Raw genomic sequence first — 27,808 nt, forward strand, 5'->3', positions numbered from 1 at the left:
TGGAAACAGGCTGAGGGCACGGGATAAGATCCCATCGGTGTCTTGAATGGTTTTCTTGGGTTGTATTTTCCACAAATTTGACATTCATCGCCGAAGAGGAAAGATATCGCTTCCATGTGCGGATGCCACCATAGTTGTTTTAAATTGTCCAATGTCCGTTTCTTTCCCTCGTGTGTAGGTCCGTGGGCCCCTGGTAGGAGTGCTGCACACAGTTCTGCTGAGGCAACCACTCTGCCGTCGTGGGCTCTCCACAGACCTTCTTTGTCTTTTGAGGCTCCTTTTCGTGTCCATTCGGACCATTCATAAGGTCCTGCTTTCTTTTGATGATCTTTGATGTGCTCGATTGTGAGCTCAGGTGGGCCGGATGTTGGCTTCATAACCATTTGGCGAGGTGTGTAGCCTCCAGTTTTCTTGGCTGCTCTGTCTGCTGCGTCATTACCGGCGCTGATTCGTGATCCGATTGTGTCATGTCCTTTGCATTTCATGATGGCCACCCCCTTTGGTAGTTGGATTGCTTCTACCAGCCTTCTCATAGCTGCTTCGTGCTTTATGGGGTGGTCATTTGAAGTGGTGAAGTTCCGTCTTCGCCATACAGGGCCATCGATGTGGGCCACTCCATGGGCGTAAGCCGAATCTGTGAAGATATTTACAATTTTGTCCGTGCTCCACTTCAGAGCCTGAATCAGTGCTTCCACTTCCGCTAGTTGTGCTGAAGCGTGTTGTGGCAGTATCCCTGACTCCACTGTTTGGTGATAGCCATCACTCTTCTGTTCGACCACTGCATAGGATGCAATGTTCCCTTCTTCTCCTTTGTAGCAGCAACCATCCGTGTACAGCCAGGCTTCAGCTGTGAGGTGGGGAGTGTTCTGGAGATCCGGTCTCAATTTGTTTTCTTGTACTGCAACTTCCTCGCACACATGTGGTTGTCCATCCGTGAAGTTAGCCGCCATGTTTCTTGTGGCTGGCACAAAGGTGATGTGTGGCATGGTGCAAGTGTGTTGAATCTTTGTTTTCCTTGCGGCACTGAACGTGAATTCTTTACTCATCAGGAATGCCGCCACGCCATGGTGCGTGTGTACTTCCAGTGGATGGCCCATGACAATATGAGAAGTCTTTTCAATTGCTTTTGCCACTGCTGCAACATATCTTGCGCACGTGGATTGACCATTTTCCACAGCGTCAAGTTTTGATGAATGATACATCAGTACCTGTCTCTCACCCCCCTTTTTCTGGAAGAGTACAGCATTGAGTAGGCTGTCTCTTTCGGAAACATCAAGGTGGAACGGTAGGGAGTAGTCTGGGGACATGAGTGCGGCGGAATGTGCAAGTGCTTGCTTCAAGTGGGAGAAGGCTGCTTCACCCTCTGCTGTCCATGTGAGGTTGGCAGTAAGATTTCTGGTGCCCACTTCCTTCAACATCTCTCTGAGAATGGTGGTGTTGTTGGTGTAGTCTGGGATATGGGCTCGTGAGTAGCCTGTTAAACCCAGAAATGAGAGAAGAGTGGCAGCAGTGAGCGGTTGGGGATGTTGTAAGATGGTGGCCCTGTGCGTGTGTGACAGGCCGATCCCGTCTGATGAAACATTGCGACCCAAAAACAACACTTGGCGTCTGGTGAACTGCACCTTTGAACATTTGACCTTGTAGCCCTTTTCGGCCAATAGAGTGAGGAGTCGGACAGAGGAATCAAGGCAGAGAGCTGCTGACGTTGCTGCCAGAAGCAGATCATCAACATATTGAATCAGAACTACGCCTTCTGGGAGGGCGAGGTCAGCAAGATGAAGGCGTAAGTGGTGGTTGAATAGGCCTGGGGAGCACCTGTAGCCCTGGGGTAGGGAGGCATACGTATACTGCTGATCATTGAAGGTGAAGGCGAAGATGGGCTGAGAGTCTTTGTGCAGTGGGACACTGAAGAAAGCGTTGGCCAGATCCACTACTGTGAAGTGGGAGTGTGCAGGGCTCAAGTTGCTGAGAGAGAGATGGGGATCTGGAACCGGATGACCTGTTGGAACTGTGATTTTGTTCACGGGGCGGAAATCCTGGACCATTCTCCAGCCTTTTCCTCCTGCCTTTGGAACCGGAAGTATGGGAGTGTTGAACTCTGATGAGGTGGGGTAAATGACTCCGGCTTGGAGCAGGCCTTCAATCGTTGGCCAAATGCCTTCCAGTTGTTCTTGTTTCAGGCGATATTGGGGTCTGTACACTGGAAGCTGCTGTGGGTCTGTGAATGTGACTTTGATGGGTTCCGTGGTCAGGCGGCCAACGTCATAGGCCCCTGAGGTCCACAACCTTCCTGGGACCTGAGCCAAACAGGCAGTTGTAGCTGGATGATCTGAACACGATTTGCCATGGTGACGAGGCAAAGGGAGGTGCTCCGGTAAAGTGTGTTCAACAGTGTCAGGGGCTGTCCATCTCCACATGGTCTCCTCCTTGGCTTTGAGCAGACCTTCAGTAGTGGTTGGTTCCCAAGTGAGAGTTAGTGCTCTCTTGATCATAGGCCCCAGACCTCTCGCCTCGTGGCCAAAACCAACAGCCAAAGTGACATGGGGTGATGAGTCCGCATCCAGCTGGTACCATGAGCGAAGGAAGGGAGATAGAATGACTCTTGATGCTACTCCTTCCTGGCCACAATAGATGTGTAGACACTGAATGGTGGGTCTAAGGTGAGACATGTTTTCATCCCAGTCTTCTGTGTAGGGGTCGTCGGGATCTGGTGTGACATTTAGAGTGCAGTGGACGTGGTCCAGGGGAGTTTTGTATGGGTAAAGCTGAGTGATTTTTGGTTTGAGAATGTTGAACCAATATTGGATGGCAGGGGTTTGGGGGCCAGTTTGAAGACAGCGTAGCCAGTAAACGTCTTCGTCTGTGGGGGACACTGTCTCTGTAACGGGAGCAAGGGAGAGAATGCGTACTGGCATGGACAACATACTAGTTGGTGGGTTGGACGAGACATGGACACCGTCTTGGTTCATCCAGATGATCAGATTGAGGCGAGTCATCAGATCGCGTCCTAGCAGGTTGACAGGGCAGTTTGGAGCAGAGAGAAAGCTGTGCATGAGGGTTGCATCTTGAAATGTGATGGGGAGAGGGGTGGTGTAACATTGTCGAACTGGAGTGCCAGAGACTCCCACCACTGACACAAACCGGTCCGACAACGGTTGCGTAGTCATCACACTCGAATAGGTGGCTCCAGTATCGACGAGGAAGGTGTGATCCTGTCCATTTACTGAGCACCTGATTAAGGGTTCGCTGGTGAGGCCGAAATGTAGAGTGTGTGACGCCAGTGATTGAGGGGCGTGTCAATAGGGAGGACTGTTGTAACCTCCGGGCCATTGTTGTTTGCTACTTGCCTGTGTGGCATGGGCCCCGCCTTGGGGACCATGTCCCTCGTCCCAAGGAGCCTGATAGGCCCCTTGCTGTGGTCTTTGTCCGTCATAGCCATGTCCGCCTCCTCCTCTGGAGTATTGTCCTCTTCCTCTCTGTGTCTGCTGTGGCGCTGCCCTGCAGTGTCTTGCGAAGTGTCCCGGTTTCCCACAGTTGTAGCAGAAATAGGATGCTCCTCTGTCTCCAGGCGCTCCTCTTCCTCTCCATTGGCCCTGAGGGACCCATGGGCGTGACTGTTCACCGCCTGCTGACATCATAGCCATCATGACCTCCAGTGGGACAGAGGGAGTAGGTGCCGTTGGAGGTGGAGCCGGTGCAGGTTGGACTACCAGCTGTTGTTGCTGTTTAGCCTTAGATTTCGCGGCGGCCTCAGCCGCGTCGTGTTCTTTGAGTTGTTTCTTGAGTAGGGCCTTCTGCAAGGTCTTAATTTCTGTGTCACTTCCAGCCTCAGTTTGAATGTGCTTGGAGAGGTAATGTCGGAGCTGGGCGTTCCACATGTCTTGTGTCATTTCCTCTAGGCCAACCACTGCGTCCATGCTCTGGCGAGGTCCATCAGGTAGGCCTCGTTTTACCATTGTGCGCCATAGTGCCACTGTGGTAATGCTTGCATCATGTGGTTCTCTGAAGGCCTCGCGCCACACCCGTTCTGCTCTGGCCAAGTATAGGGGCGGGGGCTCTGCCGGGGTCCAGATAAAAGCTGCCACTGCTGCTTGGTTCACTGGAGTGGGGAACTTAGTTCTGAGCTCCTGCCACAACACTGTACTATATCGATCAAAGGGGTCGGCATCTGGTGCCACATCGGCACCTGCCATGTATAGTAGGGTGGTACACTGGGTTGGGTCCAGACAGCGGGAGAGAAGTGCTCTCAGGTCGCCTACCGCCAGCTGACGGCCAGCTGTCAAAGCTTCCGTGAGCTGAATCCACGGATCGGCTCCTGCATGGAGGGATGGAAGCTGTTGTACTATGCTGGTCAGGTCTGCAAACCCAAAAGGCACAAATTGAACACGCTGTGGTTGCGCGAGAGTGGGGGCTGCTCTCAGGGGATATTCACTGACAGTCTCCTCTGTTTTTGCTTTGGGGGGCGGGCCATAGAGACGGCGGGGCCCGGACCGAAGGCAATGGTGGGGGGGAGTAGCTCCAGTCCCTGCCAAAAGGGGGGTGACTTTTCCGAGTAGAGTGCCCTCCACTTCATATGTTGACCGCTCCACCGGTGCTCCTTGGTTGCTGGACTCTCTGCCGCAGCCCATAATTGAGGTTAGAGTCTGTACTAGTTCTTCTGCCTCTGTTCGCACGACAGAGAGCTGCTCCAATGTAGTTGGTCCGCTTGAGTCTCTTCGTGATGGCTGTCTTTCAGCTGCAGGATTATGGTACAGGTTGTTTGTCACATAGGTATCTTCTGAGTGCATGGGGCGAGGTGATGTGTCAGCGAGTTTGTCGCAAAGTCGCTGAATGTACTCCTGATTGAAATCTCGCTGCCTCTTGTCGTCTCCTTCCTCCTCGTTGTACCACTGGCCTCCCGCTGCTCCTTGAAGATCCTCTTTGTGTTCCCCACTGGGGACTCCTGTCATAGCTCTTTCCAACATCTCCATCCTCTTCATCATGCCATTCATTGCTCGCTCTGTTGGGGTGGAGCTCGTCTCGATGGTGCACCCATCATCTAGTGCCATCGTGAATGCTCCTGTGAGCATTCCTCCTTTCACTGTTCTCACTGGTGCTTGTATAAACGGATTGTTGGAGGAGTATGGGGGAGTAACTGGAGGGAGTGCTGGATACAGGCCAGTTGAGGGCGGGGGAGGGGCCGAGGCCAGAGATGCCTGGCCCGGTTCCTGTGCAGTCTTTTCCAGACCTACCGGGGCTTGTGTGGTAGGGGTGGTGTCAAGGGGGGTGATGTCGAAGGGGGTGATGTCGAGTAACTGATGGGGCCTGGTTTGTTCTTTTCCGGTCAGCATGTCCACCTGTATCCGATCTGTCATGGCCAATTCTAATGCTATCATCGCCACTCGATGTTCCTCTTCTCTGTCTTTGCGGGCTTGCTTCAGGGGGTTAACGAACACACGTCGTTTGGTTTGACTATTCTCTGCTGTCTGTGCGTAGGCCACTCGTTTTGTCGAATCTTTGGCAAAGAATCGGAGGTTGTTGGCTGATGGAGGCAGTGGACTAGCCACCTTCCACCATCCCTCCTCTGTCCATCGTTTCATGCAGTTATCCCAATGAATCTTGTCTCTTTTCCATGCAGTCTTGCCTCCTGTCTCTGTTACTGCTTTTTTCAGTTTTGCACGCAGTGCTTCTGAGTAGCCACCAGATGGAGCCACAGCTCCAGCCATGTCTCCTTGTGTTCTTGATCAGGAGTACCGGGTGTGAGTAATGAATTGCATTGACTAAATTTTTAAAGATAAATTGCCGAGCATTGTGACAGGATTGTTATGACAGCAGTGGGGGGTTTTTAGCATAGAATGTACATGTGTGTGAGTGGATCTAACAGAAATTAAGGATTGTAAGTTGTATAAGCTGGCATTGTGTTCACCGTGTAAGTTTTGATAACTGTTCGGAGGTTACACAGCCGTGGCGAAAGCTTCGGTTCGCTGACCAATGACGGTCTGAAAGACTGAATTCCGGGCCACACTGTTGATTTATGCGAAGTTGCAAACTGAGGTTTGGATCAAGTATATAGAAATTGTTGTTGAAATACGCTGATGTGAAAGTAGTGTGTCTGGAGACTGCAAAACGCCATTTCCTAAACGGACCACGTTCATGCATGTTGTACACTGTAAAACGAAGATCCATCCAGAGAATTTTAATTGAGAAAAATAAATTGATGAGGTTAAATTGAATTGATGGTTTGTGTACCAGTATTGCAGAAGTGTATGGGTTTGCATGCAGCATAGATGATCTCAGGGAGACATCGATTCAATTTATTTATTTTTTTTAGTTCAAGTTTTTTCAATTCCAATCAATATTTTTTCAATTCCAATCCTTTCGTTTTTCAATTCCAATCAATATTTTTTCAATTCCAATCCTTTCGTTTTTCAATTCCAATCCTTTTTTTTCAATTCCAAATGTTTTGGATGCAGTACTCCCGAATGTCCAACAGAGGGAGCCAAAGCTCCTCTCAAATGTTCTTGTGCAGTTCCTCGAGTGTCAACAGAGGGAGCCAAGGCTGTGTAACCTCCGAACAGTTATCAAAACTTACACGGTGAACACAATGCCAGCTTATACAACTTACAATCCTTAATTTCTGTTAGATCCACTCACACACATGTACATTCTATGCTAAAAACCCCCCACTGCTGTCATAACAATCCTGTCACAATGCTCGGCAATTTATCTTTAAAAATTTAGTCAATGCAATTCATTACTCACACCCGGTACTCCTGATCAATTCAATTTAGTTTTCCTATAGACAATTCTGCAGAATTCATTTAAATAGGCTCCGCTTACCTTTCGATTCAGCGCTGTTTGATCAGTTTCCCGAGGTGATAAGAATGGCTCCGGTTGGCAGCCGGAATCCCAGCCTCTCGGGAAAACACCTGTTGTTTTGTCTGTGGACAGAAGAAAAAGTCTGTCACGAGATGTATCTCCTACTGATCGTTAAAACCATCCTCTGCTACCATGTTGAGAATGAAACTCATGTTGAGGAGAAAACTCAGGTGAACAGACTTAGGTCGAGGCGTTTAGCTCATTTCAAGCAATAAGGTTTATTTGTAACAGAAGTATTATGTCTAGCAGTTAAACGTGCACGGACCTAGAAAGTTCACTCTGTAGGAGCGAATGAAAAGCTAAAAGGCGCCTAGACAGAGTGCGCATGCGTTCATATATTAGGTCCTCCTTTTGGAGCCTATTGGTCAAAGCAAAGTAGGAGGTGGATCTGTTTTTAGCATTCAGATGACCTGATGGAGCTCTGGGCATCTCCGCCCACACTGGCTCACGTCCGGGATCCGCCTTCTCTGGAACGTCAGTGTGTGTGAAATGTTGATGCAACAGCATATTGTTATGTTCGGCCAACTAGATAAGCTAGGAGCTAGATATGCAAGGGCGCCTCTTTCTATCTCTAAGATGGAGCAGGCAGTTGAGACTAGTTCTCTGTAAGACTATGTGACATTTAACTGGGGCAAAAGCTATCTGTTCTGCAGAGCTTGGCTAGAGATATATCGACTCAACACATTTAAACCTGGGAGAACAAACAATCTGCAGCCACTGGGTCAAGTTCTGAGAAAACACGTATTTTATTCTGCGCAGGTGCATCAGCTTAAATAGACAGTCACATGACACACTCACACCTGAAATGCATTGGCAATAATTGGGAGCACAATCAGTTGCTTCAATTAACACCCCCACTTGATCACACATTATTGACAACCATAAATCATACAAGGGGAAAAACATGGAAACCAACTGCACTTAACTGGCTATGCCCCAAACAAGAACATGGAAAAAGTAAGTAGCTTTGCTTTAGTAGCTGGTTTTGTCATCAGGTCAGCTACCATCCGGTCTGTTGGGCAATACTCCAAACATACTTTACAGTCATTAACAGTTGATCTCACAAAATGGTATTTTATATCAATGTGCTTACATCGCTGTCTGCTCACTGGATTCTTGGCTAATGCAATTGTACCTTGGTTATCTTCAAAAATCTTAGGTACATCATACAGACAGTCATCAAGATGTTCAAGCAGTTGAGATAAGTAAAGACACTCTTGTGTGGTTGCGGCCAACGCCATATACTCTGCCTCACAAGTTGACAGTGCTACCGTTGGCTGCTTTTTGGTCTTCCAGGAAATCAGAGGACCATTCTCACTCAGACTAACACAATAACCAGTTGTACTGCGTCTGTCAGTTGCATCACCTGCCCAATCTGCATCACTGTAAGCAAACAACCTCAGCTCATCACATTTTCTGTAACACAACATTTTGTCATTTGTGCCCTTCAAATATTTCAGTACATGCTTAACAGTTGTCCACTGCTCTTCTGTCGGCTCACTGAAATGCTGTGACAGTCTGCTTACAACAAAGCTCAGATCAGGTCTGGTGCATGAGGTTAGGTAGATTAGGCTACCCACTGCCTCTCTGTATTTTCTGGGGTCACCTAGCTTCTCATCAGTGTAATGCAGCTTTGGTTCACAAGGTGTTGACCTGGGCTTACAATCCTGCATATTAAACCTGTCAAGCAGCTTGTCAACATAGCTCTGCTGTGACATGGTCACACATCCATTACACTGGTCAAAAGTGATACCAAGAAAATTCTTCAGTCTGCCCAAATCTTTCATCTGGAACTTCACAGCAAGCATCTTTTTTACTGCTTTTAAAGCACTCTCATCACTGGCTGCAATAACCAGGTCATCAACCCAGATCAGTAGGATCACCTTGTCATGTTCCGTTTCTCTCTCATAAACACAGTGATCGGCTGGATTCTGTACAAACATATTTTCACATAGATAGTCATGCAACATTATGTTCCAGTTTCTACCTGATTGTTTAAGCCCATATAGTGACTTCTTTAGTCTACACACCATCTTCCCATTTGTCTGAGATTTTACATCATAACCCTCTGGCTGTTCCATGTAAATCTCACAATCAATTGGTGCATGTAAGTAGGCGGTTTTAACATCCATCTGATGCAGGATCAGATCCTCCTGGGCAGCTTTCTGCATCAACACTCTCACACTAGTCAGGTCGGCAGTAGGAGAAAACGTTTCTCCATAATCTACACCCATCCGTTGACTGTATCCCTTGGCTACATAGCGGGCCTTGTACTTGTCAGATCCATCAACATTGGTTTTGAGAGTATACACCCATCTACCCCCCACTGCTTTCTTGCCCTCAGGTAAGGTGGTCAGAGTAAATGTGTTGTTATCCCTCAGTGCCTTCATCTCCTCATCCATTGCATCTATCCACTTACTTGAGTTGGATGAAGACACAGCATCTCTGAACGTCTGTGGTACATTACAAACCATCCTGTAGCAATAATCAATGTTGATCTGAGCCTGATCACTCTCTATCCCATAGAAGTCTGGCCTCCTCCTCTCTCTAGCAGGGTATCTCCGTGGAGACTGGGATTCGGGCTTGACTCCACCTGTCTGTAGGCCTATCTGGCTTGGACCTGGCCTAGCTTCTGGGATGTCGTTCTGCTCGGGTTGGTCAGGGTCAGGTCTGGTTGCGTTAGACTGCACACCAGTGTCATCGTCGGACATGTCATCAGTCTGCTGTCCCTCAACACAGGACATGAACCTCACCAGTCGGTGCTTCATCACCTTCCTGCTGTCAGGGTAGTAGACCATATAGGCTGGACTGTTCTTGTCATAACCAACGAAGATGCCCTTGTCAGACCTTGACTCTAGCTTCTTCCTGTCCTGCCTGTAGGCGTAACATACAGTACCAAACTTCTGCATCCTGGAGACATTAGGTCTCCTTCCTGTCAGCATAAAGTAAGGTGTCTCTCTAGTGCGGTTGTTGAAACATCTATTCCTCACCACTGCTGCTGTCTGGACCGCATACGGCCATAGCTCCTTGGCTAACTGGCTCTCCAAGAGCATACATCTCGCCATGTCAAAAAGGGTTCTCCAGTTACGCTCAGCAGTGCCATTCTGGTGTGGTGAGTATGGTGCTGATCTTTCATGTCTGATTCTATTCCTACGCAGTAGAGCTTGGTAACCCTGCCCTGTGAACTCTGTACCATTGTCAGACCTGATACACTTCACTTTCCCATATGGGGCTGTGTCGGCTAGAAACCTCTCTGTGGCTTCTACAGTGTCCCTCTTGTACTTTAGATAGTACACAAACACTGCACTTGAATAGTCGTCAGTAAAGGAAAGTGCATACCTATACCCTTCCTTGGACTCTGGGTCAATGGGGCCTGACAAGTCAGTGTGAACCAGCTCTAAGGCTGATTTGGCCCTCACATCAGGCTTCCTGTTTCTGCTCTGAGTGAACTTGCCCTGAGTACACACTTCACATATCATGGGTTTGGACGCTTTACCCCTGATTGACATTCCATCCACAACATTCTCTAACTTCATGACATCATCAAAATTACAGTGCCCCAAAATCTCGTGCCACGTCTGAATATCATGACAGCTCATACATTGATCATCACAGTCATTGTTTACTGACACAGTAGGCAAATAGAACAGTCTGTTATGCTCATAAATGAGGAAGCGCGTACCGTCTCTATACTGCAAGACGTTTTCTCCTTCCTTGAAGATCACCGTTGCCCCACGATAAGTTGCAGCTCTCACGGAGAAGATGTCTTGGGGATACGAGGGGATGTACAGCGCCTGCTTCAGTGTGGTACTGAGGTGCCGCCCCCTGCTGTCGATCAGACACACCTCGGCGTCTCCTCTGCGCTCCGCGACCCCCGTGCAGCTTGTGCCATCGGCCAGCTCCACGCAGTGCGTCTCGGACTGGAATCGGTCATCGAAGTTCTTGAACTTCGCCAGGTCAGTGATGATATGCGCCGTCGCACCGGTGTCCACCATCAAGCCCTTTCTGGTGACACCGCTTCCTGGCTCGCTGGTCACCAGCTTGAACACGAAGGTGTTGTCATCCATCTCCTCGGACACTCCACGCGCGTTGTCCCGCTGCCACTGTCGCCATCCTCCTCGCCGTCCGGTACTCTCGCCCTGGCCGTACCACTGTTGACCACGCTGACAGTCTCTTACCTTGTGACCTCTCTGGCCACAACGGAAACACACAATGTCCCCGCTCTCGGTGCTGCGTGCACCTGCGCCTGCTGGGGCAGCCCTCCTTGGATGCGCCTGGGCCCTCATGACATTGTCGTCGGCCGCAGCTGTGCGCATACCTTCAGTGCTCTCATAACTGCGCAACTTAGTCTTGAACTCCGCAAAAGAGAGAGTCTCATAACTTTGAGTGATAAAAATGGAAAAAGGCTTAAATGAGTCTGGCAGCCCCTTCAAAATCATTGCAACCAATAGTCCATCGCTTAAAACCTCTCCAGCATTACGCAGCGCTGTGATCGAAATCTCAGCACGTATGACATAGTCAGTCACACTCTCACTACTCATCTTTTGCAAAGAAGTCAGTTCTGTATACAGGCATACAATGCGGGGCTTACCCTTGCCTGCATAATAGTCACGCAAAATCCTGAGCGCTCCACGCCCGTCATCCGCTGCCTCTCGCATGACCAGAGACAAACTTTTGTCATCAAGGAATTGGATCAGTTCCGCGTACGCTTCCGCGTTCTTCGCCGCATCCTCAGCCAGTGCGTTTTCTTCTGCGCCATCGGCGGGCTGATTCAAAATGGTGTCCTTCAGTTTCTGCAACCGCAGATGTCCCAAAAACTTTGTCTCCCACAGTTCATAGTTCTTTTCGTCCCCATTAAAAACAAGACGAGACCAACGTGAACTCGTATGTCCGCTCATGGTGCTGGCACTCCAATCCGTGAGATACGCACACAAGCAAATGTCTCTCAGTGGCTACTCACGCCGGATATCTCTTTGCACAAACGTCTAACGCATCTGGGCCCATAACCTGTTCTGCAGAGCTTGGCTAGAGATATATCGACTCAACACATTTAAACCTGGGAGAACAAACAATCTGCAGCCACTGGGTCAAGTTCTGAGAAAACACGTATTTTATTCTGCGCAGGTGCATCAGCTTAAATAGACAGTCACATGACACACTCACACCTGAAATGCATTGGCAATAATTGGGAGCACAATCAGTTGCTTCAATTAACACTATCCTTCAGAGTTCTAGTATTTTCCACTTTGTTCAGGCGAGTGCGAGAGTGCCCCACCTGGCGTTTTTGACCTTCGTGTACTAGAACTCACATATCCGCGTATAAGCTGTGTTTAACATTGAATGAATGTATATTTTATTTACACCTGTCGTGATGGCTCTCCTGTCCTGTGTAGCTGGTAAAAACTATATGCCCACCCCGGTGCATGCTGGTCCTACCTTTCTACTCGTTTAAATACCAACAGGTGCCCACAGTAATTACCCAAAAAATAATAGAACTAAACAAATTACTATTAAAGAGAAAAATAATCCTAACATATGAAACATCTACAATAATTAAACAACACTACTTATAAATGAAATAACAAAATACAATATCAAATAAATAGCTCCAACATTACCCTTAAAGTAAAGTAAATACTCCCTCCACCAGACAGTTTGACAAAGACAGTCTGCTCTGTGCAGTCACAGAGCAGACTGTCTTTGTCAAACTGTCTCGCTGACGTCCATCACACTGAACCGGTGATGAGGGGTCAAACTGAAAAGCCAGCATTATTTCATTAGTCAAAAGAAATCTGACTAAGTTATTGACACATCATGTTAATAAACCACATCATATACAGTGTCATCCATGCGTATTTAGCCTGGTGATGTCTGTATTATTTGCTGAGTTGACAGATGTTATCTTCACAGTTAATGCATTTTTTAATTGAAACATGTTGGCTCCTCTGACACTGTTTCCTCCCACCTGATAGACTTAAGTTGCTGGAGATCCAGGCAGGTGTGGACGGTTTCATGGTGTATGATCTGAGCTTGATTGAGCCCATGCAGAACGTGAGTACTGGATCATGAGCCATACAAAGCTCTCTATAAATACAATGTTTTCTGTTGGTAATTCTTCACCTCTTCTAGCTCTTCAAGCTCCACACTGAAGGTGATAACCAGCTTCACCAGCTTCGACATGATGTCACTGTGACTCCTGATGACCTGTTGTCCATGCCTTTGGTCAGTTGCTCAGTTGTCCCAGAATAGGACAGCAGAAGCTGTAACATTTTAACATTTAACAATTTGTTCAGATTCAACCATTGGTAGACTGAAACAAAAAGCCTCTTCTAGCCTTTATGTTCCAATTGACAGATTTAGTGGGCACCAATGGGCAACCTCCTTTTCTGAAACGTGAAGCCAATGCGGAAGTGTCTTGAACTTGCATTCTCTGTAATATCCAGCAGGGGGCGACTCCTCTGGTTGTATAGAAGTCTATGAGAAAATTACTCTACTTCTCTCTTGATTTATTACCTCAGTAAACATTGTGAACATGAGTTTATGGTCTCAATCTCTAGTCTATTCTTCAATACAGCATGATGTTCATTTCGTAAATTATGGTCCATTTAGAGTCAAACAGACAATAAAGCAGAAGATGCTTTAGGGCGGGGCTAGCATTTGATTGACATGTCCCTACCACGGCAACCTGGTCACTTAAAAATGTCTTGTTCAGCAATTGGTTGTACTAAAAGACACTAAGAAGGCGGCTGTTAATTTTATCTGGTAAGTACATCTTGTTTTAGGCCAAAATTAGCATCCCAATTAATATCACAGTTAATGTGAATTATGGATTCACCATGCTAACCAAGTTTTAACAGGTAACTTAGTGTTTGTTAATGTTAACGGTACATCGCTCCGCCAGGCTCTCAAGCTCCACCCTCTAATTCAAATATGGTCACATCTGGCTCCAAAAATAGAAGATGGCAATGTCCCAAATGCCAAACTCAAGGCTCCTAAACAGTAGTATACAAACCAATGGGTGACTTCACGGGGACCACGTCCACTTATTATACACAGTCTATGCTAGGCACCATGCAAGAAGACTGCTGCAGATATTATTAGGAGCGAATGTCAAATTAATTTACATATGATACACCAGTGACATGAATGACATGAAATGTCTTAGTTTAGGTAGAATTCTACTCCAGGGATGAACCCGATAAATCCAAAACATGTTCCCCTTCAAGTGGAGAGCGCTGTCCAACATGTCACTCCAAAATCTCCCTTAGGTGTAGCATTTTCACACATGAGACAGGGCATGATAGGATGAGAAGGTAATTCTGATCTTGGTAGTTTTATGTAAAAATAACTGGATATGCAGTGTAAGTCTCTAATAATACAGTATATTCGGTTGTATTTTGTTTTTCTCCAGGGAGGAGTCACCCTTTACGGTTTGAAGCACAACATTGCAGTTGGTGTCCTCTTTGTTAATGCTTGGCTATCAGGTATGTACATTCATTCATCTACTCTTGTTCTCCTCATGGTTAGGAGCAGGCAGGATGAAGTGAGTCTTATTGTGTGGACTGTTAAAAGCAATTCTCTGTTTCCTAGGTAGAGGTCATTTTTTCTACAGAGGCCAGGTCGAAGATTCAGCCACAGCAGAAATTTCCAGATCACAGGTGGGTTTAGGATTACACGATCCAACTTCAGCAGCCATCCCTGTGGGGCATAACTTACTGCAAAGACAAAAACCTGAGTCTGAAAATATTAGTGCTTTGTACAAGGACGATTGTACGACATTTCAGGCCATGTCCACATTACTCTGTTTCCATTTGAAAACACATATGTTTTGCTACGTTTACACTGAGCGTCCACACTACGCGGAGTTTTCGAGCACCGAAAACAGAGGAGTTTGAAAACGCTCCCGAAGACGGATAAGTTTGACACTGGGGCTGCCTCTTCGTGTTTCAAGTCTTCTTCAATACAGCATGATGTTCATTGAGTAAATTATGGTCCATTTAGAGTCAAATAGACCATAAAGCAGGGTATGCTTTAGGCCAGCGGTTCCCAAACCTTTTAGGCCACGCACCCCCTTCTACATCCCGACCGGGTTCACGCACCCCCAATCCCCCACACCTTAAAAAAAAGCAACAGAGCCTGTTTATAGCCGCATAAAAATCGGACCAATGAGAGAACAGTTTGATCGCGCGTGGCAAAGGTCCGTTACCTCGAAAAGGTAACAGACGTACACCAGAAGATTGGCCAGATTAGCCACATCTGTACTCGTCTGACTCGTCTACTTGCAGAGAGTAAACCTCACTCTTCTTTCTTCTTCACGCGACCAACTAATGTAGCCAGGATGTCTTCGGACAAAGCATCGATGCGGTGCGACACACTGTTGTTGGACGCGGGATCATGTCCAACTTTTTTGCTTCTCTCTCTCCAATCATACATTCCACCATCTCTTTGGCAGCTGGCAAGCGCACGTCTTCGGCGATTGTGTGCGGTAGCCCCTTTCTTGCTATTCTGTAACTGACCAGATATGAAGCCCGTAGTGCGTGTTTTGTAGACCCAACACATGAATGAGACTGCAGTTGTTTTTGGCTGTTTTGTAACTCCTCCAATTTCGATACAAAATATGTAAGGGGCTTTTGACTTGCACTGGCATGCTTGGTGTTCAGGTGGCGACGTAAATCAGAGGGCTTCAGACAGCTGTTAGCCAGAACCTCACTGCACACCACGCACTGTGGCTTTGGGCAATCTGCATCTGCATTGGCAATCCAAGTGAAGCCCAGACCCAGATCATTGATCATATTTCCTCTTTTTTTCCCAGTCTGATGCTCACTCGCGTTTCCTCTTTTTTCACCTTGCTCCCGATTTGTCTGTGCTATCCCTTCCTCCTTTTCGGTCTCCTCCGTCTCATCTTCCTCTGACTCCCGTTCGATTTCTTCTCCCAGTCTCTCCTGTTACCCTGCACGATTTAAAAAAAATTTAATTCGACAATAAAAATAATAAAAAATATTAATATATATTTATTTATTTATTCTTTATTTGATTTATAAAAATTGTATTCCTTATCAAAATGTTTAAATTGATCAAGAAATAGTTAGTAGGCCTTTAGGAACAAATAGGAGGCCTTTTGTTTGAAACGAACAAAAGTGTAACAAGAGTGAGCCCTCAGATTTTGATGCACAAGCCGTGGGAACTCTTGCCGGTGACAGACAGACTCGAGCTGCCTGCCAGAGAGACCACGGCTCCTTGTTACTTTGTTTCCCGAGGTCCGGTCACTCCCTGTAAGCACCCCTAATGCAATAAGGGGCTGCAAGAAGGGGGAGAGACTAAGTTCAGTCCGTTCTCTATATGACTTGCTCACCTGACCTTTTGGAGAGAGTGGTGGGAGGAAGGGAATCCCGGTCACTCTTTCCTGCTTCGCCTCATTACTTCTCTGCTCTAAGAGAGACTTAAACCGGTAGCTGATTTGCACTAAATAGTCATAAATCGCCAACACGAACCCGGTCGATGGCTCGCTTGCTTCCCTTTCCGAATCGCCCCACAGTGATACTCCTTAATAGTATAATCGGTCGCTCAGAATAGCAGTCGGTCTTATAAAAGTATTCTATTAACTTTGTTTAATTTATATTTAACTTTAAATTGATCGGTCCCCGCTTTAGAGCCCAAGCTGATATAATGCTCTGTCAAAAGTAAGCGGGACTTTCCCGGGTGTCCCTGTTAAGCTAGAGAGAACTAATTTGGATAGGTGTCAGTGTGGGTGTGCATGAAGAAATGCAATCAGTGGTGTACCGCTCTGGATCGTTATCAGCTTACCTTCAGGGGCTCGTTGGTCTTCGACGGAGTGTGACCACTCTTCTGCAGATTTTCCAACAAAAAATGAAGAAACAGACTCGATCGGAAAAAGCTGATTCGTTACTTATTTATTTTTGTCCAAATCAAAGTATATTCTCTTGGTCCAAATACAGAGAAAAAATGATGAACAGGTAAATATCAAAATCAACAAAGTGTTTAAAAGACTACTCTATCTGTAAACAGGCTGAGTCCGATTGTACGGAGAAAATAATTAATGATTAACCCAACACAGGCTATAACCTTGGTCAGCCTCTCCCCCAACTCAACTGTTTATCCTTGAAAACCGAGAATATTTATACTCTTCTGGGACTCAGGACACATGACACTTCAAACAATACTTGATTATAAAACATAAATCCCCCTTTCCCCAGCGTGACATTAATACCAGGGTATTCTTATTTATATGTACCCATTGGCGTGACTAGTGGTTATATGCAGGAATGCTGATTCGTTTCTCAGGACCCGAACTCACCGTTTCCCCTCACCCTACAGAATACATACGAATGCCAACTCGGTCTCATGACCTTCTCTTGAAGTTTCAATTAACCCTATAGAATAATAATTCACTACCGTAAAGGCCGAGATGTGCCCGAGTGCCGATGCTTAAGGCGACCAGGGAAGACGATACGTGATGAATCGTGAGTGCAGTTTTGCGAACCTCACATCTCTGCCGGTAGACCGCTGCCTCAGCATATGCACGCTGCATGAACCGAGGCGCAAGCGTGTGTGTGTGTGTGTGTGTATGTGAGCCCACATCCCGTCCCCCCCTGTCTCCTTAAGGTGGTCTGAACTTGGTCGGTATTTTCTAAGTGGATCGTAAACCTTAATCGCCCATGAACTCGCCACCTATCTCGCCTATGGGACTGGAGTTTTATGGTTCCGAGTGGTGGGCGCTCACCCGTTGGCGCCGGACGCGAGGTCTCCAGCCGCCCCTGCCGTGAGGCACCCATCGTCAGGTCTGTCAGCCCTCGGAACAGGCCGCGGGGCAACAACTCGTGGGTGGCGGGGTAGAGGCGAGGCAGATCACAGAAAAATAATAAAGACTAGAGTATGGCAAAGATATGTTGATGAGAAACGTATTTGTAATACGTCAAACACAAACGTAATCAGGGAGAAAATACGTTTATGGTCAAACGTAATTGAGAATGCATTTTAGTTTTGGGGGAACGTCATTTTTAGGAGACAGGACTGCACCATTAGACCACCATTACATTTTTCCTCTCGCGCACCCCCAGGGGCACCACACTTTGGGAATCCCTGCTTTAGGGCATGACTACTGTGATTGAAAGGCCGCTGCCGCTACCAGAGACTTATACGGCATCACTACCAACATGGCGACGGCCGTAATCCAAGATGGTGACTCGCCGGACTTGAGTCTTCAAAACGTCAGTCCACAAACCAATGGGTGACCTCATGATGACTACGTCCTCTTCTTATATACAGTCTACAATGTAGACTTACATACAGTCTTAAGCCAAGCACTTAAGTGCATTATCAGGGTCCAAGTAGTGGCAATATTTCCATCAAAATATTAAAACGTCCAGATCACCTTTTACATCAATGGCTATAAAAATGGCATGGCAATCCATCCAATAGCTGTGGCGATATTTCAGACTGAAAGTCGTGGACCAACTGACATTGCCATCGCCAGGAATGAGCCGCTAGCACGGCTAAGAACTTGGTTTCATCTGATTTGATTGAAAGTGCCTTAAAACACAAGCAGATATCTGTCCACATTGCAGTCAAAACAGCCCGGATAGCTATGTTCACGCCACCTGGCACTGCACACCAGTTCATCACGTTTGGAAAGAAATAACTGAGTCACTATCTGTCTACACACACACACACACACACACACACACACACACACACACACACACACACACACACACACACACACACACACACACAACTGACTATAGGATGTCTGCTGGCTTTTATCCCACTGCACTTGTCATCCTCTTGTTGTCTCTTGTCTTTCAATTAAAAAATGTATTAAAAAAAAAAACACAAGCAAGCAACCAACCATAACTTGATTCAAATGTTGCTTAATCCGGATTGCTCTACATAAATGTGTGACATCATGTTTTTATAACTGAGCCCTGCCCACTTCAATCAGTAAGAAGAGCACAGACAGATGATGTGAAATCTGCTCTAACTCGGGCAGAAAATAGTACCCGCATGTAGGACATTGTTGCTCAGAGACGCTGGTTGAGAAATTAGGTTTTCAGGGCTTTTAATAGTGCCTGTGCTGTACATCCCTGCTTTTCAAACAAAAAACAAAACCGTTATCTCGAAATGAAAAGGCTACGGGGTAACAGGCATTTTAGTTTGTTAACCAGCCATTTTGACCCTGAGGTACGAATCACCTGACATGATACCGAGTGTGTTTCATGTGTCAGGTGTGGCAGTGGATCCGTCACCAGACTCAGCTGGAGGACGACAGCAGGGTGGTGAGCAGGCGGCTGGTGACTGACCTAATCAAGGAGCTCATGATGGAGCTCAGGGCTCTCTGTCACTCTGTTAGGTAAGCAGACACTCCTTAAGGGCACCTTTTGGGTCGTTTCAGCGATGAGGACACATGGTCATGGTCGATCACTAGCTCCACTGACATTACATTTTTTTCATTGCCCCAAATAATAGCATACACAGTAGATCTGCTCTGTACATTATATGCTCCATGCTCTCTTGAAAAATGTTTATTTATATTTTTTGTTTTCCTGACAAAACTTGCTCTGTGCACATACCAGTCAGACTACTGCTGTTCTTTAGCCAAAGCTTATATATCAAATCCGTTCAGAGCCCAATTATGTTCTAAACACACATAAAACAAATATTGTAATGGTGGATTCGTACTGTGAAAAAAAATAGATTAAAATACTTCATCATGTGTTATTTTACTACTGTCTATGGACGGAGAGAAAAAACAGCTATTACAAATGAAAATATATAGTCTTAAGAGACCTTTTAAAAGAAAAAAACCCCACAAGTGTATTCATTTCTCATGAATGATGAACTCATATCAGTGAATACAGTGATGATTTAAAATAACAGTGTGTAACATTTAGGGGGATTATAATAAACTTAAAACTCACAAAGCATCACAAGCATTTCAATTAGAATTCACTCTTTGGGGCTTTTATTTTGAAATGGGGGGTGTGTGTGTGTGTGGGGGGGGTCCTCTAAAAGTCTCTAAGACCTGAATGACTGTATGAGAGAGAGAGAGAGACAGAGAGAGAGACAGACAGAGAGAGAGAGAGAAGAAAGAATTAGTGAGAGAGAGAGAGAGAGAGAGAAGAAATAATTAGTGAGCGAGAGAGAGAGAAGAAATAATTAGTGAGAGAGAGAGAGAGGGGAAAGAATTAGTGAGAGAGAGAGAGAGGAAAGAATTAGTGAGCGAGAGAGAGAAGAAATAATTAGTGAGAGAGAGAGAGAGGAAAGAATTCGTGAGAGAGAGAGAGAGAGAGGAAATAATTAGTGAGAGAGAGAGAGAGAGAGAGAGAGAGAGAGAGAAGAAAGAATTTGTGAGAGAGAGAGAGAGAGAAGAAAGAATTAGTGAGAGAGAGAGAGAAGAAAGAATTAGTGAGAGAGAGAGAGAAGAAAGACTTAGTGAGAGAGAGAGAGAGAGAGAGAGAGAGAGAGAGAGAGAGAGAGAGAGAGAGAGAGAGAGAGAGAGAGAGAGAGAGAGAGAGAGAGAGAGAGAGAGAAGAAATAATGAGTGAGAGAGAGAGAGAAGAAAGAATGAGTGAGGGAGAGGAAAGAATTAGTGAGAGAGAGAGATTTTTTTTGATTTTACAAAAACACTTTATTTACATTTTTAAACTTTTACAATCAGTCCAACTTAAAAGTGCAGATGCGTTCAATCAATTATTTCATTAAAAATGGTGCAATGAGCAGTTCATCATTTGCCACAGAACATAAAATATTTTCATGACACCAACAATCTTTAAAAGCGTCTAAATCCCCAACATGTTTATAAAATCTGAACTCCAGCCAGAGTCTTGCCCTTATGTTTATTAAAAACACGTCCTTGTCCTTCTGCCCATCTCTGTTTTCCACCTTGTTCTTCCTACTAACATATATGGCCATCTTTGCCTCTCCTGTTAAAAAATTTAGGAGCTGCCACTTTTCTCTTTCTCTCTGCCTGTAGCCAGCTCCCATGATAAAAACCTTGTTATCAAAAGCGATGTTAAAAAGACTAAAAACCATGGTTAAAAGAGAGAAGAGATCTGTGAGTCTCTTGCACTCTATAAAAACATGAAAAATAGTCTCTCTAAAACCACAAAAAGGACAGTTATGAACAACAGCAGGGTTTACAACAGAGATAAAAGCATTGCAGGCAATGGCACCGTGTAAAATCCTCCACTGAAGATCCCCAGCTCGTTTTTTGAGGGGAGGTTTATACAGAACCCTCCACTGGGCGTTCCCGTCCAGTTTTGCTGACCATACGGTGGAGGGCCTGTTGCTCAGCCCGACCTTGTGGATGCTTTTCACGCAGTTCATGTACAACGTCTTTTTGTTGGCTTTCCGCAATGTCAGTTTTGCCTCGTCTATGACTTTTAGCAGGGGGCCGGTCAGTTTTCCCAGCCCTGGGCTCAAGTTTATCTCTGGGAAAGGGTCGGTGGGATCAGGTTCCTTCGTTTTTTTCCAGTACATCCCCAGGAGGCTCCACTCCTCGCCCGTCAGCTTCCGGGTCCAGAGCTCCAGGATCCTCTGGGCCAGCCGATTGGAACGGAGCCCCAGCAGAGAGCCCAGGGCCTGAGCATCGTTCAGCACCGGCCCCACTGCATCCACCACTTGTCTCAACGTCAGGGTGCCAGACCGGATGAGCGCCGCCGTCAGGCCTGGTGTCGTTTCGCTGCCTACATCCAGTCTGGCCCCGTAGATCAATGGCTCTCTCAACAACCAGTGCAGAGAGTCGGCTGGAAGGCACCTGTGCTTGGTAAAAAGAGCCCATGATTTAAAAACACCTTGGTAAAACAGAGGCAACCCTTTTAAATTTAAAAATGCAGAATCGGTTAAAAACAGAACATCATCCAACCCCAAGTAATTGGCACGTCTCAGGATGCTGCTGGCCACGCCTCTCCACACTAGATCTGTCGGACCTGCCAGGTATTTTTGTATAAACTGTAGTCTAAAAGTGGCAGTCCGACTGGCCAGATGGATGAGGCCCTGTCCCCCCTCCTCTCTGGTTAAAAACAGCACCCCCTGTGGCACCCAGTGCATACCCCCCCAAAAGAAATCCACCATTTTTTTCTGGATATCAGCCAGTAGGCCGGAGGGGGGGTCTGCACAATTCAGTTTGTGCCACAGTTGGGATGCCACCAGGTTGTTTAAAACCAGCACTCTACCTCTAAAAGACATGTGAGGGAGCAGCCATTTCCATTTTTTCATCTTTCCTTCGATCTTTTCTGTGACGGTCTCCCAGTTTTTTTTTACAGTGTTCTCATCCCCCAAGAACACTCCTAGATATTTCAACCCGCCTCTACTCCATCTGAGGTCTTGGGGGAGAGCCGGGAGACCGCCACGCCACCCACCGACAGCGAGGGCGTCACTTTTCTTCCAGTTAACCCTCGCTGACGATGCTACACTAAAATCCCTCACAATGTCGGTTAAAAGATCCACGTCTCTCCGGTCTCCAATAAAAACAATGAGATCATCGGCATAAGCCGATAAAATCAAGCCTTCATTAAAACCAGGTAAAACCAGACCCCCCAACCTAGAGCGGACTTTACAGAGGAGGGGCTCCAGGGAGAGTGCATAGAGCATCCCCGACAGAGCACAGCCCTGCCGGACACCTCTACACACTCTGAAAGGAGCACACAGACCACCGTTCAGTTTCAGCACACTCTCAACGTCATTGTACAGCACCTTGATCTTGGCTATGAAACCAGCGCTGAACCCAAACCTCTCCATTACTGTCCAGAGAAAGCCGTGTTCAACGCGGTCAAAAGCCTTTTCCTGGTCTAGAGAAATCAGACCAGTATCTAAACCCAACGAACTGGAGACATCCAAAACATCCCGAATTAGGTGAACATTGTCCACCATAGACCTGCCGGGCACACAGTAGGTCTGGTCCCGGTGGATGACCTGCTCCATAGCCCTCCCCAGCCTGGAGGCCAAGACTTTGGACAGAATCTTGTAATCCACACAGAGCAGTGACACGGGGCGCCAGTTCCTAATCTCCTGCAGGTTCCCCTTTTTTGGCAGCAGTGTGAGGACTGCTCTCCTGCAGGACACTGGCATGGAGCCAGAGGCCAGGCACTCTTTAAAAACATCGAACACATCCTGTGCTAAGATGTCCCAGTAGGCTCTAAAAAACTCTACCGTTAGGCCATCGATGCCAGGAGCCCGCCGCCCCTGCATGCTCTGCAGGGCAGTCTGCAGCTCCTGCATCTCTAGGGGGCCCTCGAGCTGTGAGTTGGTCCCCTTTGAGACCTGAGGTAGTCCCTCACAGAACCCCTCCACCAGGTTCTTATTTGCTTTGTACTCACTTGAGTACAAACTCTGATAAAAACTCACAGCTCGGTGTCGTATCTGGCTTGGCTCCATGAGTTCTTCCCCCGTGTCAGACAGCAGTGTGTGGATTACCTTCCTCTGTCCATTCTTTTTCTCCAGGCTGAAGAAGTAGCTAGAGGGAGCATCCATCTCCCTGATGCTCTGAAACCGGGACCTGACCAGTGCGCCCTGTACTTTTGTATCTAACAGGTCGGCTAATGCCATCTTTTTAACTTTGAGGCTCTCAATATAACCTCGATTTCCTGTGGACTCACTCAAATGTTCTAGTTCCACTATATCGGTCTCCAGATCCTTCATAGATCTGGTGATGTCTCTGGTAACATTGAGGGTGTGCTGCTGACACAAGAGTCTGATTTGAGTCTTACCATGGTCCCACCACTGCCTAAGACTACTAAAATCACCCTTCCTCTGTCTAAAAACACCCCAGAAAAAAATAAAAGCCTCTCTAAAACTCTTATCTGATGTTAAAACTGAATTAAAATGCCAATACGCGCTTTTTGGTAAAACATTCTTAATAAATATATTACATAACAGCAGGGAATGGTCAGTAAAACCAGCAGGCTGAATCACACATTGTTTAAAAACATTAAAATGATGTTTAAAACAATAAATACGGTCTAGTCTGGCTAAGGAGACCCTACTCTCTCTGAAGTGGGACCAGGTGTACTGACGGCAGTCTGGATGCATCCTCCTCCACACATCCACCAGGCCGTGAGAGTGGACCAGCTGCTTTAGGACGTGCTGAGAGGCTGGATGAGGTTCTGCATGGTTACGATCTACAGTCGCATCTTCTGTGCAGTTAAAATCCCCACCCAAGAATAAAAGATCCTCTGATGTACAACTATCTAAAACAACATTAATGTGTTGTAAAAACTGCTTCCTCTCCGCACCGGTTGTTGGGGCGTAGACGTTGATAAAAACTGCTTTAAAAAGGTCGAACTGAGCTTTTAGTACCAACAACCTCCCCTCAACGAGACGCTGGACCTCCAGGGAGGAGGGAGTAAAAGATCTGGAGAGGAGGAAACCAACTCCTCCACTCAGAGAAGTGTTGTGGCTTAAAATAACTTCTCCACCCCATTCTCTTCTCCACTCAATTTCATTATTAAAATCACTATGTGTTTCTTGTAAAAACATGATATCTACTTTTTTTATTTTAGCTGTTTCATAGATGACTGCTCTCTTTTTTTTCTCTCTTGCCCCATTAACATTTAAAACCCCTACTCTAAAAATGTCCATGATGAGTAGTTTAAACCCAAATAAAACAAATAACTTAATTAAAAACCTATTTGCTCGCATCATCCACTAAACTTCTTTTTGCTTTCTGCACCAGTTTTTTTAATCTGAAGCCTTCCAGGTCCGTTATACCAGACTTCATTCTATTCATTAAGTGAAGTCTAGCCGAGGAACAAAATAATTTAAGATCTGGGAATTCTTCCGTTATTTTTACATGATGTCTGTTTTTTGTTTGTTGTAAAAACTTTTTCATTCTTTCAGCAGTGTAAATGTTTTTTTGCTGGCTGTTGCTGAGAACTATGTCACTGTTGTCAGAAAGACACTCACTGTCCTCTTCCTCCTCACTGTTTACTTTCTGTCCCTCTTCTTCATCTATCTTACTCGTTTTTGCTTCACTTATTAGATTTTTGTTCTTCTTCTTTCTCTTCGTTGCTAGTTTATTTCCCACTGCTTCTGCTTCCTCCTCCATCTCTTCCTCTTCCACCTGTTCACTCCAAAACTTCCCCTGTCCACCTCTGTTCTTTATGCTGCTCCCTGCTGCCTCCTTCACCTGTTCAGCCTCCTGCCCTTCACCTGTCTGTTCCTCCTCTTCCTCACCTGCCTGCTTCTCTTCACCTGTCTGTTCCTCCTCTTCCTCACCTGCCTGCTTCTCTTCACCTGTCTGTTCCTCCTCTTCCTCACCTGCCTGCTTCTTTTCACCTGTATGTTCCTCCTCTGCCTCACCTTTCTGCTTCTCTTCACCTGTCTGCACCTCCTCTCCTGCTTGCTTCATCTGCTCGCTGTTTTTTCCTGTTGTGTTTCTTTGTTTAGTGCTCTGAGTGTCTTGACTCTCCTCAGGTTCAAGCTCAGCCACTTCTTCTCCTTCATTCACCCCCTCACTACTGTCTCTGTTTTCCTGCACTTCCTCCACCTCTCCTTTCTCCTTCTCTGTTTGTTCAGAGCTCACCCCATCTTTCCTTTTTTCTTTATCATTTTTTTTTCCAACCCCTCATCATCTTCCTGTCTTTTTTTTCCTGTTTCTGCCTGGTTTGAACCAGCATCTTTCTTCCCTTTTTCTGCTTCCTCATCCCCAGTTTTCCCCCACGCTTTTTTCTTCTCCGCACCTGTCCTCCCGGCACTACCCCCCTCACCCGCCCCCTCCCCTGGACAAGCCCTCGCCAGGTGCCCCTCTTGTCCACAGTTAAAACACCTCATGTTCTGTGTTGTTGCGTATATGACGTGTACTATTCCCTCCACTGATAGCTTAAAATTGAGATCCAGCTCCATGCTGGAGTTACTCATTATCATGTATAATTGTCTCCTGTAAGAGACAATGTGCTTGAAGTCCGCTCCTTTACACCCAGAGGACATGTCTCTTACAGGAGACACAACCTTCCCATACCGGGACAACTCCCTGATGATGAGTTCATCTGCTATGTACGGCGGCACGTTAGACAGCATGACTCTTTTAGCCGGCATAGAGAGGGGCGTCACCAAAATCAGCGTCTCCCTGATGACGACACCTTTCTCCACGACGGTATTCGCCTTCTCTTCCTCATCCACAAACACCACAACCCCACCATTCATTCTAGCGGCAGTTTTGATGCTGAACGAGCCCACCAGCTTCGCTACCGCTACACACACGTCCTCCACTGAACAAGGAAACCCTGGCGAGATCTTAAAACCATGTTTCCTTGTCAGTTTTCGGAGCGGTGCCATGACAGCAGCCCTCGCTGCTCACTCGTGACGCAACACCCCCCAACCCTCAAAAAACCCACAAAACACCACAAAACCACCAAAAAACGACACCTAATCAATGAACTACCTACTAATGCCCACTAAACATGAATCATATGTGCAAAAAAAATCCGAAAAAGTCACTCACTCCACCGATTCACACACCGCACCTCTCACTCCGCCATTCACTCAGAGAGAGAGAGAGAGAGAGAGAAGAAAGAATGAGTGAGAGAGTGAGAGAGAGAAGAAAGAAAGAATGAGTGAGTGAGAGAGAGAGAGAGAATAAATAAAGAATGAGTGAGAGAGAGAGAGAGAGAAATTGTATTGTTGGAATGCTTAACAGCATTCCAACAATAAAGATTTGAAGAACAATAGTTGGAATGCTTAACAGCATTCCAACAATTACTCAGCATTATGAAACCGGTAGTCTAAATTCTGAGAGAGAGAAACACAAGATTTTGACATATCAATACTTTGATGATATATATATATTCTTTCCGTAACTCTTTGTCTTTTCCTGTTGGAAATAGATTTCTGTATTTGCATCACGATAGAATATTCTGTCCTATCTGCGCTGTGGCTCAGGTGTTTAGGTGTTATGTCTCTTTCTGTCTGTCTTCTTCAGGGCTAAACAGAGGTTACACACAGCAGCAGACATGTTCCTGGAAGTGGTCCTAAAGAGAGATTTCCCAGATTTTATCACCACCTATTTAATTCAGGACCACACCTTTCTCAGCTCCCAGAACACTGAACAGGTGAAGGCTCTGAACACAGACTTGCCCCAACCCAAACTGTGAGCGTCCAGCAGAAGACTGTTCTCTGCTCAACATGAGGAACACACTTTGAAGACATCCCGAGGGACTTTTACAGATTGCAATGGAAATTTTTCTTTTAGCTATTTCATAGACTTGATCAGTTAGTTACTATGAGGAACTATTCATTTTGTGTTTATTAGGTGAATTTAATTTAATTTTAATGGGTGAGTAAAAATCAGGAAACACTTATGTGTCAAATTTGATACCATGGATCATGAAAGCATGTTGACAGCCAGAAGTCAGGACCTGTACTGTGATGTTGATCCTTTATTTTGCTTTACATACTGAATTATATTTATACTAGCCAGCTACTATCAACCAAACACTGCTCACCTTCTCCTCCTTCTGATTATTGTATATAAAGCTTTGGCTAATACACAAAATGTTAAAACTGAAGGAATGTTGGATGTAGATAATGGTGATCTAAAGAGGGTTTTTAAGATAAATCTAAAAACAAGAGTGATATTGTTGTACTGTAGCTAGCTTCAACATTAATCCAGAACACCACCAAGAAAACACGACGTCACAGCCAGGCTTTGCCTCCTGGTTCCCCCTGTGCCTCTTCTTTTCGTCTGTGGGTACATCCCAAGTCTCTTAATTGTCATTTCCTCGCTCCTCGCTTGAACCGGAAGTTGTTCTGCACCGCCATATTGATGGCCGTCCCAAAGCTCTTATTTAGATCCGAGGATCGAGGATCGAGGAGCGAGGACGCACGAGAACAGCCTTCCAGGAAATGTTTTAACGGCCGACACGACCCCTCATTGTTCAACAGTTATGTGAGTGGACGCTGCAGTCGATCGGACTGATCTGATTTTTTTCAACAT

The 27,808-nt window shown here is 46.2% G+C and overlaps 1 protein-coding gene across 1 annotated transcript in view; it reads left to right on the forward strand.

Moving 5' to 3' along the window:
* ugl (ureidoglycolate lyase) overlaps nt 1-26,966 on the forward strand; it is a gene marked incomplete at its 3' end in the record, with an annotated part of 38,850 nt that extends 11,884 nt beyond the window's left edge. Inside the window, exons 9-14 of the mRNA XM_079268273.1 lie at nt 12,831-12,909; nt 12,988-13,080; nt 14,270-14,346; nt 14,453-14,516; nt 19,104-19,228; nt 26,795-26,966. Coding sequence (XP_079124399.1) covers nt 12,831-12,909; nt 12,988-13,080; nt 14,270-14,346; nt 14,453-14,516; nt 19,104-19,228; nt 26,795-26,966 — 610 coding nt within the window. The remainder of the gene's footprint in view (nt 1-12,830; nt 12,910-12,987; nt 13,081-14,269; nt 14,347-14,452; nt 14,517-19,103; nt 19,229-26,794) is intronic.
* Between the last annotated feature and the right edge of the window lie 842 nt (nt 26,967-27,808).

This window comes from Melanostigma gelatinosum (genome assembly GCF_949748355.1).
Source record: "Melanostigma gelatinosum genome assembly, chromosome: 5".
Taxonomy (NCBI): Eukaryota; Metazoa; Chordata; class Actinopteri; order Perciformes; family Zoarcidae; genus Melanostigma; species Melanostigma gelatinosum.